The sequence below is a fragment of the Chenopodium quinoa genome, unplaced genomic scaffold (assembly GCF_001683475.1).
Source record: "Chenopodium quinoa cultivar QQ74 unplaced genomic scaffold, ASM168347v1, whole genome shotgun sequence".
Lineage (NCBI taxonomy): Eukaryota > Viridiplantae > Streptophyta > Magnoliopsida > Caryophyllales > Amaranthaceae > Chenopodium > Chenopodium quinoa.
In genome coordinates this window covers 1,407,843-1,420,566 of record NW_018744072.1, presented here as the reverse complement: position 1 = coordinate 1,420,566, position 12,724 = coordinate 1,407,843, and the positions used below count along the sequence as shown (strand labels likewise).

General features: G+C 35.7%; 2 protein-coding genes across 2 annotated transcripts; one reads left to right on the top strand and one right to left on the bottom strand.

The window, feature by feature from the left end:
• Positions 1-4,391: 4,391 nt before the first annotated feature.
• Positions 4,392-9,905, top strand: LOC110691215. The gene is made up of 2 exons (XM_021868125.1): positions 4,392-4,962; positions 8,275-9,905. The coding sequence occupies exons 1-2, from the start codon at positions 4,714-4,716 to the stop codon at positions 9,523-9,525; spliced, it is 1,500 nt and encodes a 499-aa protein (XP_021723817.1). The 5' UTR covers positions 4,392-4,713; the 3' UTR covers positions 9,526-9,905.
• A 64-nt stretch (positions 9,906-9,969) lies between these two features.
• LOC110691216 (tetraketide alpha-pyrone reductase 2-like) lies at positions 9,970-12,404 on the bottom strand. Its single transcript, XM_021868126.1, has 6 exons — positions 12,138-12,404; positions 11,814-11,986; positions 10,973-11,161; positions 10,685-10,847; positions 10,408-10,597; positions 9,970-10,326 (listed from the first exon to the last, which is right to left on the bottom strand). The coding sequence occupies exons 1-6, from the start codon at positions 12,241-12,243 to the stop codon at positions 10,185-10,187; spliced, it is 963 nt and encodes a 320-aa protein (XP_021723818.1). The 5' UTR covers positions 12,244-12,404; the 3' UTR covers positions 9,970-10,184.
• Between the last annotated feature and the right edge of the window lie 320 nt (positions 12,405-12,724).

Below are 12,724 nucleotides of genomic sequence, written 5' to 3'. Positions count from 1 at the left end.
TTAATTATGAGTTTGACAAAACTGATTGAATAAATTAATTAATCATCCAATTAAAATAATTTATTCAACCAATACTCATGCATATTTGAATATTTCAACCATCCAATGAAGAATAATATTCAAGCATAAATGTTAACATTCATGATTTTAATCAATTTCCAAAATCATCAAAACTCAAAGTATGTTCACTTTGGATTTTAGCAAGCCAAGATTCAATCAATAAACCATTAAAGATTCAATCTTTGACCATTTTAAGGGTTCAAAATCACATTCAACATAAACTCATACATTTCAAGCAATCTAATTGCAAAAATGAACAATTTGCAAGTTTATGTGAATATTAGAGCAATCCAAATTAAGCAACCAAATCATATCAAAAACATGCTTAATAAGAAATATAATTGCAGTAGATTAATTCCATAATCAATCACATAATCCAATATTACATGCAATAATTAATCAAGGTTTAAAGATTTAAATTTTTCGTTCTAAATGAAAAACCCTCAAAAAAATCACATTTTTACGCAGATTTTGGTCTCCGGAAGCCGATTTTCAATTACTTCGTGGGTAAAGGTTGATTTCGAACATTGATTTCACCCAAAAAAACTCTATTTTTGAGTCAAAATCTGGGTTCGTAATCATAAATTAGCAATAAATCGATTTTATCTAATAAAACCGAGATCCTAATCTAATTAGGTTTCTAATCCTGATTTTTAAATCTATTTTAAATCACCTTAATTAATTTTTAGTCGCAAAAATTAAATGCACGAGGCTCTGTTATCGCTGTTAGGTTTACGTGCCCAAGCACCGTGCGAAACCAAAACCCACCCCGGACCACATGCACAAATTAATACGACTAAACTAAACATGCATACAATTAATAAAGCAATAAACAAATAAGAGAGATATAGAAAGAAGGGAAAGACGATCATACCCTTGATGTGTGATTTCACGTCGCACAAGCAAGACCCTCAAACGGAGCAAGAACCTCAAGCGTGGTCCATCCACGCACCCGAAAACTTGGTCAATATTCACGACTAGATTAATACCCGACACTACTAACAAAAGGTACTCTTAAGGTTTTCTCAATGGAGATGCATGCCTTTATAGAGTTCAACTCTTGCAAATAATTCCCAAGGCATACTTGGGTACTTATGAAAGAAACATCTCCATCCCTTTGATATTCTATCAATGTGGGACTTTGCAAAGTTTAGAAAATTATGCAATTAATTTAATTCTAAAATAAATTAAAATGCACAGACAAATAATCAAACAACAAGTGGCAAACAATGGGAGAAGGTAGGTGAGGACTACAAGGCCTCCTTGCTCCCCAAGTCAAACCGGCCCTAATGAGAAGCGGACAGCTGGTGGCTGCCTTGAGTACAACAAGGCTCAGCATAGCACAGCAAGCCTCGTAAGCTTGCAGGCCACTACTGCAGCTATCGCAAGCCCACGCACAATAGCGGGCTGCTGCTGCTTATTAGCCGCATCACTTGCTAGCAGGACCTGGCTAGCTACGCTAGCTGATGGGCCTTGCTAGCAAGGCTTGTGCGCCACGCACTCGGCCAACAGACCCCAGCCAGCCCACGCGTGTGGCTTGCTGGGCTTGCGGCAGCATCAAGCTAGCCTAGCCCTCACATGGCTAGGCTAATGCGAGGCTAGGGCTATGTTGTTTGACTTATTTGTACGTCTCGTAGATTGCTAGAATTTGACTCGACATTGAACGTTCAACTTCAACGTTCTAAGCTCGGAATCCGACGTTGGAGTACATATCCTCTTGTTTTGACGTATTAAGACCTTCGGCTAAATTCGTCGCCTTAGTTCGGTTGCACACTTGGCTGTGACCTGTTTAGTTCAGTCAAAGGAAAGCTGTGAGATTAATATAATTAATCTCACTGATCGGAGATGGCCTCTAGCCCGACTTTCCGATCACTTGACTTCACTGAATAATTAACTCCGTAATTGATTCTGAACCCTGTATCGGAATAATACACTTGTTCGAAGGACACCATTCCTTTCAGGTTGGGCTATTGGGGGAGGGGGTGGTTTTTTTTTTCTATAAGAAAATTATTTAATTCTTAAAAAATTAACCATGGTTAAATATTTTATTTAAATAATTATTACACTACCACTGTTACATATTAGTTGCAACTTTGGGTATTATTTGTGAAACATAAAATATTCCAAAGTTGCAACTAATATGTAACGGAGGTAGTATTTGATAATAAAATATACATTATTACTAAAGATAATAATTTTTTTTTTCAATTCAACAAAGAGAAAAATAAAAAGTTGAGTGTTACGAGCACTGGCGGAGCTATGTTGGGGCATGGTAGGTCACATGATCCACCATTATTATTTTTTTTATTTTGTAAAAATTGAAGTTATATTTTTTTTATGAAAAAAAATTATATGAATAGTTTATCTAAGATTGGTTTTATTATAAATCAGATTGTTTAATCAGCAACTTTTGTGTGCGGCAGGCCACACCGTGTGGCCAGCTAATATACAAGTAACCCCTAACCGACCGATTAACCCCTGACCAAGGAATTTCTAACCGAGTAACCCTTGACTAGCTGAGTAACCCCTGACCGACCAAGTAAACCCTGAACAATTGAGTAATCCTTGACCAACCGAGTAACCCTTGACCGACCGAGTAACCCCTGACTAGCTGAGTAACCCTAACTGACCGGGTAACCCCTGACCGACCCGGTAACCCCTGACCGACCAAGTAACCTCTGACCTAGTAACCCCTAACTAACCGAGTAATCCCTAACTGAGTAACCCATAATTCCAGAAAAACAAATCACAAAATTAAAATAAAAAAATCACAAAAATTAAAACTTACCAAGCAAATGCAGAATCAGATTCAACAATGTCGGAATCACAAAAGATGCACCAAAGACGATCAGGAGAATCCGAAGAAGAGAGTATGAAGCTAGGGTTTTTGAGTGAAGATTTGACGATTGAGAGCTTCTAGTGGAAACAAGCTAGTGAAGAGTAAAGAGAGATAATTAGTGTGGCGTGGGAAGAAATTGTGGCGATGACCTTGATTGTCGTTGTTTCTGCATATTTTGCAGAACTCGTATTCTGATGGTTTCTCGTCGACTTTCTTCTTTATACTTTGTGGAAGAACACCGAGCTTTCGTTGTCGAATTCTGATGTTACTCGCAACGGCAGACGTTTCTGAAACGAGAACAACCCGAACGCCCGACGATTTCTACGACAACGAAGACGACAGCAAAGGCAGATTTTTCGGCGACGAAGACGGCGGCAGAGGTGGTGGAGGTTGGGGTTGGAAGGAGGAAGGGTTGCTGAAGAGGATGAGGGAGTCTTGAGGATTAGGGCTTGGAGGTTGTGGAAGTGATTAATATGGCTAGCCACACAGCCACATATGAAAGTTTGTGTTGTTTAATCTAAGTAAAATTGTAATTATCTGTTAACTTGACAAAATCAATTTGTTTAATCTATTTATTAGTTGCACTATGTGTTTTCTCGGTTCTTTATTATTCTTTTCCTCGCACTGTGTATTATTGATCATTCCCCAGCCAATTATTTTATTTTGTTTCCTTTCATAATATATGGTACTATACATAATAATTCCAAGTTTATATTCTTTATACATAATATCAAATTGAAGAGATTATTATTCTTATATACACCAGATGCATATTTTATCCCAATAATATCTTTTAGGAAAAAAAAGGTACATAATAATTCCAACTTTATCTCTAATTTTGCATAGAGATAGATTTATGTATGCACTCGTCCGAATTCAAAGTACATCCAATAATATTTTGTTTGCTCATTTTTGATAAAAGTTTTAAATAAAATGGAACAAAAGTGGTAATATTTATTACTTTTAGAGGAAGATATACACTTCATGAAGTATTGATTTTTATTGTTGCAAACAATACATTATTATTGATTGATACTTTGTACGTCTCGTTGGACGATTTGTGGTGAACTGGTGACCTACCATTCATAAAATCCTAGATCCACCACTAGTACATAGAATTTCCCGATAATATTTAACAAATTGAACAATATAATAAAAACAAATGTTTTATTCCCTCCGTGTGTTAATAAGTGTTATACTTTGAGCAAATACGCATGTCGAAACATGATTTTGACCCTTAATTTATCTAATTATATGTTAATAAAATCATAGGAAATTTTATAATATGAAAATATACATTACAACTATTTCAATAATTTATTATACAATAACATTTATTTTTATATATTAGTAAATTAATCAAGCCAACATCATTACATAAATAGTTAAAAAAAAAGTCAATTAATAACACTTATTAAAACACCTAATGGATTATGAGTAGAATGACTAGAATCTACGAAGTAGTATTCACCATTTGTCCGTAAGAGTTAGTTATGGACAAGCCGGGAGTGAACAAAAACAGACCAGAATTTTATTATTGTTTTTGCTCGATTTAGAGAGGAAGCATCTGACTAGATTTGTGATGCAGCAAATTAGGAATAATACTTATACCCCAATAAATCAAATTGTCTAAATAAATTATTCATTTCCTAAATTGTCCCAAATCTTGTTTTTCCATACCCTAAACCCATAAATTATACAACTAATTATTTAAGGAGCAATCCCAAACCTTCATTTGATCTTGCATCAACCCCATTAAAGCTCTATGTGAGCATTTTGCATCTGATTTTATATCAAAGTTTTGATTTCTAATAATGGCTGCCTCTGAAAATAAGGGTGTTGCAATTTCTGGGAATGAGAAAAATGGGGTTGATCCAATACCCAATACCCATGTTTCATTTGGGCAATTGTTGGATTTGGGTGTTATTAATCAATTTGGGCAATTATTGGGTGATTATAGCAGATTGGATGAAGAGCTCTGGCTCTGTGATCTTGAGAATGATAAATCAATGGATGCTTTGGATAGTGGCTATGAAGGGCTTAAATGTCAAATTATACCATCTGTAAGTATTTCAAACTTCACACTTTTGTGCTCACTTAATTTTATAACTTAACTGATTAATAGCATATTTCAAGTTCTGGTTAGTGAAATTTCTGTCAAAATTTTTTTTAAAAAATAATAATTCTGGTTAGTGAAATGTTTGAATCAGTTCTGCTGCTTACATGTTGATAGTAATAAATCTAATAATGACTTTTTCTTAAATACATATATATAATGAACTTATGTGTATTTTGATGTTCATTGTGTTGAGTTCCTGATACTAGTGATTGATCAAGTGTTAAGCATTAACAATGTTGCACGATAAATTGAAGGTCTTATAGTGATAATGTGATATTTGAACCATGTTCCATCACTGGAACTTGGAAGAATGTGTTGAAAGGAACCTATTGCACATTATGTCTTCTTGATGACATTGGCTAGTATCTTAACTCCAAATCCAGATAACGGAAGGAATTTTTGGATTGTGTCGAATCTAGTGAAAGAAAACACAAAAATATTCCCGGGATTGAAGAGAAGTATCATAGAATCTTTAGTTGTGAAGAGAAGTGGGAAAAGTCTGTGGAACGGTGTAGCAGTTGTTAGCTGTCGATGATATTTTAGGGTAAGGTTGCATACTTGTGAAGTTTCTTGGATTCTGCCATCAGCACAATCCGTAGTTCTTGCCGTAGGAGAGGTGGATTGGGACTAAGGATCATTTTGGATGTCCAACTACTACTATTGAAAAGAAGCAATGAAATCCATCTTCATTTGTTCCCGGTAGTCGACTAGTCGGTAGAGTAGTAAGATTTGGAAGGTGAATAGTTTAATGTCAAATTAACCACCTTCTTCATCTTTTCTACTTCCACCTAATTATAAATATCATATATACCTTTGTTAATGGTCAATTTATTTCCTAGAACATTTAAGATCTGAGTATGCAGTCCATTGGCGTTGTCTGGTAAAGAGAGTTTGACAAAGATGAGTTGATTTGACCATTATAGAGGGTTAATTACATAAGTCTACTATTTTGGCTGTTTGGTAAATAGCTGATTCAATGAGCTGGTTGTACTTAAGACTTAACCCTTTAATTTCTTCAATTTTTAAAAAGTTAAATGATCTTTCCAAGTTAGCTGGCTGTGAAATTTAAGCTAAATGACCACCATTGTTTTGTTAAGTTACTAAAAGTTACATCCCTGCACAATTTATTTACCTATTCTAGAACTTATTTGTCATTTCACTTATTCAAGTAACAAAACTACTACTAGTTACTAGCTACTTTCATCAAATCTAATGCAACCAACTAGTCAAACCAGCCAAGGCAACCAGCTCTTAGCAATCACCAAACAGATACAATCACAAAGGTTATAAGGTTTATTCTGCAGGGAATTTAACGTCGTATTCTTTTATGATGCATGTACGTGTTGGTATTCACCTCAATATGTAGCTGTAGAGCTTGAGGTTCTTGCTATATCTTTGTAGAGGATGTGATGGAGTGAAAGGATCTTTTGGTAGGGGATGATTGAGAAGATAAGGAGGGGTTAGCCGGTTAGGGGTAAAAAAAAAAAAAAATAAAAAAAAAAATAAAAAAAAAAAAATAAAATAAAATAAAATAGAGCCCTCCTTATGGTGATTCTATGTTTTATTATAGAAGCTGAAAATTAAGCTAAGCCCTTTTTTACACTTTATTTAATTTAATTATTGGATTTGCTCATTATTTTGAGGGGACATCCATTGATATGATTATGGAATGCCTTTGCTACCTGATATCTTGCTTTCTAATGCCTTTGCTACCCGACGTCGTATCTCTATGAAGCAGAGGCAACATTGGATGCATGATATGTACTTGAACCATAAGGCTTTAAAGGATTAAGTTTGCAATAAGATAATCAATGTATTCTGTGAGCCTTTTTTTTCCCTTTAAATAATAATTATTATTATCTTTACCCCAAAATTTGAGGACAAAATGGATGATCAGTTCTTCTGCTATCACTTTGCCAGAAGAATTCCATTTAGCTTGTAACAGATGAGATTCAACCTTAAAAGCTCTTTTCTTTTGTCATCTATCAATCATATTATTAGCTCAAAGATCATGTTTGTCTGTGATGTTAACTTGTAGCAGCCTGTCTGCTCTTTCCAGTCCCTAGTTTCAGCTTCTCACTATATTAATATACATAGTACTTCAAATCGACCTTTAGTGGCTTCCTTTATCTTTAATGATGCGAAGATTTCTCATCAACCTGTTAGCACCATCTATTTTTCTAGTTCTATTCCCTCATGAATATTTCTCTGATCTAGACTGTTAATTTCCTTTCTGTCTCCGTTCCTGAAGAGCTTGCCTTTTTCTTCTATATTATCTTCCTCCCATATGATTTTGTGACTTTTGTCTTTTTATGTTCAAGTCAAAGTTTTCAAACCTAGTATTTTGAGAGCTACACAGGTTTGACATTTTCATTGTACTAATTTTACCTTCTGAACCCTTTTTGACTGCTTACTTCAAATTCAGTTCCGTACCCCAGTTAAGATCTGATTCTAGTCAAACTAGTGTATAATGGATTATTACCAAAACCAATAAAAAGAAAGAAGAGGTAAGCTGATATGGGAAATGAATAGGCATGACACCAAGGACATTGTGGTACTTAAAACCTTTGGAGTTGTGCTTCATTTTGTGGATTTCTAGTTGGTCATTGTCTTGCTTTCAGAATCAATATTGAGTCTATAGCATCTATCATCGATCACTTCTTTTCTTTCGTAGCCTCCTCCCTTTGTATCTATGTTACTGTTTTCACCCTAATGACCTTAAGTAAACTTGAATGCTCTGCATTCATCTACACCTCGTCTTCATTCACGTATTGATGCACAATGAGTTGTCACATTAGTTTTTTGTGATACAGAGAATATGTATACGGCACCCCTTTAAAATCTACTTAGTTATATAAATATGGGATCGATTAAATATCAACCTGAAGCTGTTTGTTACATCAATTGAATGGTAGGAGTTGAGGATTTTAAAAAGAAAATTCAATTACGCAGTTACGGAGATGGAGTTGTTTTCCATTGTAATAGCAGTGGTCATTATAACTTTAGCTCTTGATATCTGCCAAAACTTATAATCAAATGAAATTTTCTTCCTATTTTTGTTAAATTCAGCGTTTGGTGTTATCTTTGGCTTAAAGTTAGGTTGTTTGGCTTTGTATCTATTTGTTTCATGTCCTGCATGCTCAGTTTACTAAACATAATGATCAGATTTGGGCCATTCTTTGCTCTACAACATGTTTGATTAGTTGATAGTTTCCAGTGGTAAAGTTTTGTGATGTTTTTTTTTTTTCCATCTCAGGATGAAACCATTATTGACGTGAAGCAGCCATTAGAATATGTTGACAATGCTGTCTGTGAAGGAGGCATGGCACCTGTGAAAGAAACTTCTACCTCCTTGAACAATTCCTCTCAGAAAAATTCTCAGACTTCGAGTCCAATTTCAGTTTTCCAAACAGAGAGGTCATACACTGATGTCATATCAGCAATGCGTGCTCAAAGCCAATGCCATCAACCCACAAAGAACAATTTTCCAGGAGGCCGTCAATTTTTTGGCACCACTATTTATACCAGAGAACAAAATTCAGCGTGCCAGTCTGAGTCAGAGTACTCAATGGAGTCTTCTCTATCAGATGAAACTGAAGAGTATATTCCATCCAAGCAGGTGCGGACTAGGAAAATTAGTGATATACTTGATTCAGATTCTGACCCAGCAGTGAAGAAATGCATGCACTGCAAAACAACAGACACCCCGCAATGGAGGACAGAGCCCAGGGGACGAAAAACCCTATGCAATGCATGTGGAGTTCAGTATAAACATGGTAGGCTTTATCCTGATTACCGCCCTTTAAAGAGTCCAGGATTTGATCCTTCTATACACTTTAATCTGCCCAAGAAAGTCCAGGAAATGAGAATGGGTAGCTCAAGTGAGCAAGGTCCAAACCCTACTCCTAAATCTAACAAAATCGAAGAGAGGAGGATGGTTTACACAATTGAGAAGGGTCCAAACCTGACTCCCAAACCAAAGGAAGGTGAGGAGATTAGAATGAGTCACACAAGTGGGAGGGATCCAATTACTCCTAAAACCAAATCTCAACGCCCTTCTTTTGAATCTGATTCTGACGAGGAGTGGATCTTGGGTAACAATGAGAGGGACCAGAACCGTGCTCATAGAGCCAAGAAATTTGAGAAATTAAGAGAGAAGGTTAGCAATGAGATTCAATCAGATTCTAGAGAAAGGAGCCAAAACTCTGACTCTTATCTGAGTCTGAAACGCAAACTGCCGAAACATGCGGGCAAGAAGTGCCTACATTGTGAATCAAAGGATACCCCACAATGGAGGGAGGGGCCTATGGGACGACATACACTTTGCAATGCATGTGGTGTGCAATACAGAGCTGGTAGGCTATTTCCTGAGTACCGTCCTTTGAAAAGTCCTACCTATGATCCGTCTTTGCATTCCCATTTGCCCAAGCAAGTCCTGAAGTTGAGAATGAGAATGAACAGTGCTGAGAAATGTGCAACTTCTGGTACTCATGAAAAGCCACCATGAGTTTAATCCAGGAAGCAATTTAAGCAATTTTCTGTCTTCATACCAAACACTGGATATTTAGGTTACAGATTCCCTCTGCTAGTTCCCCGATGCCACAGCTTCTTGTTCTCAGTGTCCCTTCTTCCCCGTTTTCCTCAATTTTTATGTGCACATCACTGAAAAATAGGAATGGCTGTTGCTAAAAGTAGCTCAAATTTGTGGGTTGAGCTGGCTAATCAATAGGGAAAAAAAAAATAGGAGTAAAGCATGTATGTATATTATGAACCGCATAATTATATATTTGGTATGCATAGTTAGTATCTCTGGTAATCTGTATCCTAATTATGTCATCCTCTTTATAGAAGAACTATGAAGCAGTTTGTACTGTATTTTGGTATGAAGCAGTTAATCTGACATTAACATTTTCTAAAATGAGAATGCAATTTTGTTTTCATAACGGTGTATGATGAGATCGAGTATGTGAATTTCAAATATTCTTGTAAAGAGACATTCTGACATCAGGGAACAGTAAGTCTCTGTTATTCTAGTACAATACGTGACTAATCATCTTCGTATAATCAGAAGCAGAAAAACAATGTTTAGTTATTCAAATAATTAGGATTCTACTATACTTGTACTGACTGTAAATGCTTAACTGAAATAGCAGACAGATAAGAGCATTAAAGAAAGCCCTTATCTTGGAAGCTTTTGATGCAGTCATCAAACATTTGAGGAATTGTCTTAAAGCCAGGAAATCCCAGTTGTTCAATCTTGCTAGTATCCATGCTATGAGGCTTGTCATCTACTTTCTGAGATCCACACCTGCAACCACAACGGAATCTGTAAACTGCAAAATTCCTAGCTATGTAAACCAGTTAGTACTAGTGCTTTTTATGTGCTCACATTTTTTCACATGGATAGCTTTGATACTTAGCTTTCAGCATGTCTATGATTTTTGACCAATGAGCTACTGCGCTTGAGCAAATCAGCCTCCCGGATGCCTTGCTTTCTTCCATGGCCAGAATGTGTGCTGCTACCACATCATCAATGTGCACAAACCCTATTTCCTGGTTCGGATATTCACCTATTGCACCTAGAAAAATGACATGTTTATTTCCATAACAGAAAGAGGTAGATTACATTTGTACGAGTATGTCTAAAAACAGGCTGCAAGATCTACCTTTAATGATCCCAAGCAGTAGCAGCAGTGTGCTAGTAGGTTGCGGTCCAATTAAGGGACCAATGACAAATGATGGGTTCACTACCACCAAATCAAGACCATTTACTTTGGCAATCTTCCATGCTGACTGCTCAGCTAATGTCTTCGCATATGCATACCAAAGCTGATGAAGGAGCAACAAAAGTTAAATGGCTAGTCATTACAAAAAGCGTGATCTGGTATGCATAAGGTAATATTTCTTTTGTTCATGGCAGATTACCAACCTGAAAGAAGGGATATGCTACTTACATTATGTTTTTTGCAGTAGTCGGAATCACTCCAGTGAGACTCATTAAGAGGGGAAATATGCTGGACGTCTTCGCGGTATCTTATAGCAGAACATGAAGAGGTAAATACAACCCTTTTAACAGTAGTAGCCTTTATGCATGATCTTAGGACATTCAAAGTTCCATTTATACTAGGTTCAATCAGATTTTCCTGCAAGGGTTGCTGTCATTGTCACGATGAACTTTTGTACAATACATAATCTTGTTAAATTACTAAGAAGAAGCTTTTAAAGAAAATTATGCCCCCTTATAAACTTTTGGGAAAAAAATGATGCTCACTCACTCTTACATTACAGATTGATATTCTATCACTTTTTTGTATCATATGTGCATAATTGAAGTCTATTGGTTGATCTTAGCAATATGTGCACAACTTTTCTAATTTGATTTGGAAATAGTTCAAATAAACATATTTCGTATAATATTAAGTGGATACATATGTCGTGTGGTACCCTAAAAGTGAATCATGTGATATAGATTCCATCTAAAAACTCTTTTAGCTCAATATTACCTTTTATAGTTCCCTAATGTAGATTTTTGTGCTCTTTTATCAAATTAATAACATATAAGTTACATTTGAGTGGACATTAGAGTCATATTTAAATCATTGAATCAATATACTTGATTATCTTTTGTAATAGGTAAGTTTTTGCATCCTTACCATGCCGTGAGTTGTCTTTCATTAGATTGCTTAATCAAATGTGTGGTTAAGGATAATATCATAAGTGAAGAAATAGATTTACTGAATATAGATCGATTGATGATCAAATTTTAATTTGAGAGAGTGATAGATCGATTAATACTTGGACATTTTCATCATATCGCACAAGCACAGGAGCAGCAGCATGAAAAACACCATCAACACCTTTGATAGCTTCATCAAAGCTTCCTTCCTCCATCAAATCTGCTTTCATGATTTTGAGGTTTTCTTTTGCTCCCTTCATTTCCCATAAAAATCCTACCTTCTCTTCATTTTCTGTTTCACTTAAAATAAGTCAACTAAATTGAAAATTTGATAAACAATATTCTGTAAGATACCCATGTATGATTTGCTACAAGTAAGACATATAATGCATCTATATAAATTTAGTATATCATACACATATAGATATATTTGAGTTATGAACCTGGATTTCGAACAGTAGCACGTACAGTATGTCCCTTTTCAAGTAGCGACTTTACTAGGTTTGCTGCTATGAACCCTGTGCCTCCAGTTACACAATATTCCGGCATCTTAATCTGTCTGTGCTTCTTCCCTGTTATGTTGCTTGCGTCTCTTGATGATGGCTTCTCACAATGCTATATACCTACCATATGTGGTCTGTATAAGATATATGTCATGATCTTGGCGTTCTAACAGCATCTAATTTTTTAAGTGTTTGTCAATTGTATTTATATGTATTTTTTACATGAGTAGGTTGGTCATCCAAGCCATGCACAATTGCACAAAGGGACTATTGTAGTTCTTTTTTTTTATACGCGCAGTATTGTTATTTGTAAGACATATCACATATGTGCCATAAGTTTCGTACACAAACATTACATATGTACAATTTTGGCCTGGTGCTGAACAACCAGTGGCTGATGGACTCAGTGTTTAGCACCATGATAATACACCTCCAACAATCGGAGCAAATTCTGCTCAGAATGTCTTGCGTGATGAGCTTTGAATACTTTATTATTCTGTTCTTCCTCTTTTTTTATAATACGAAGT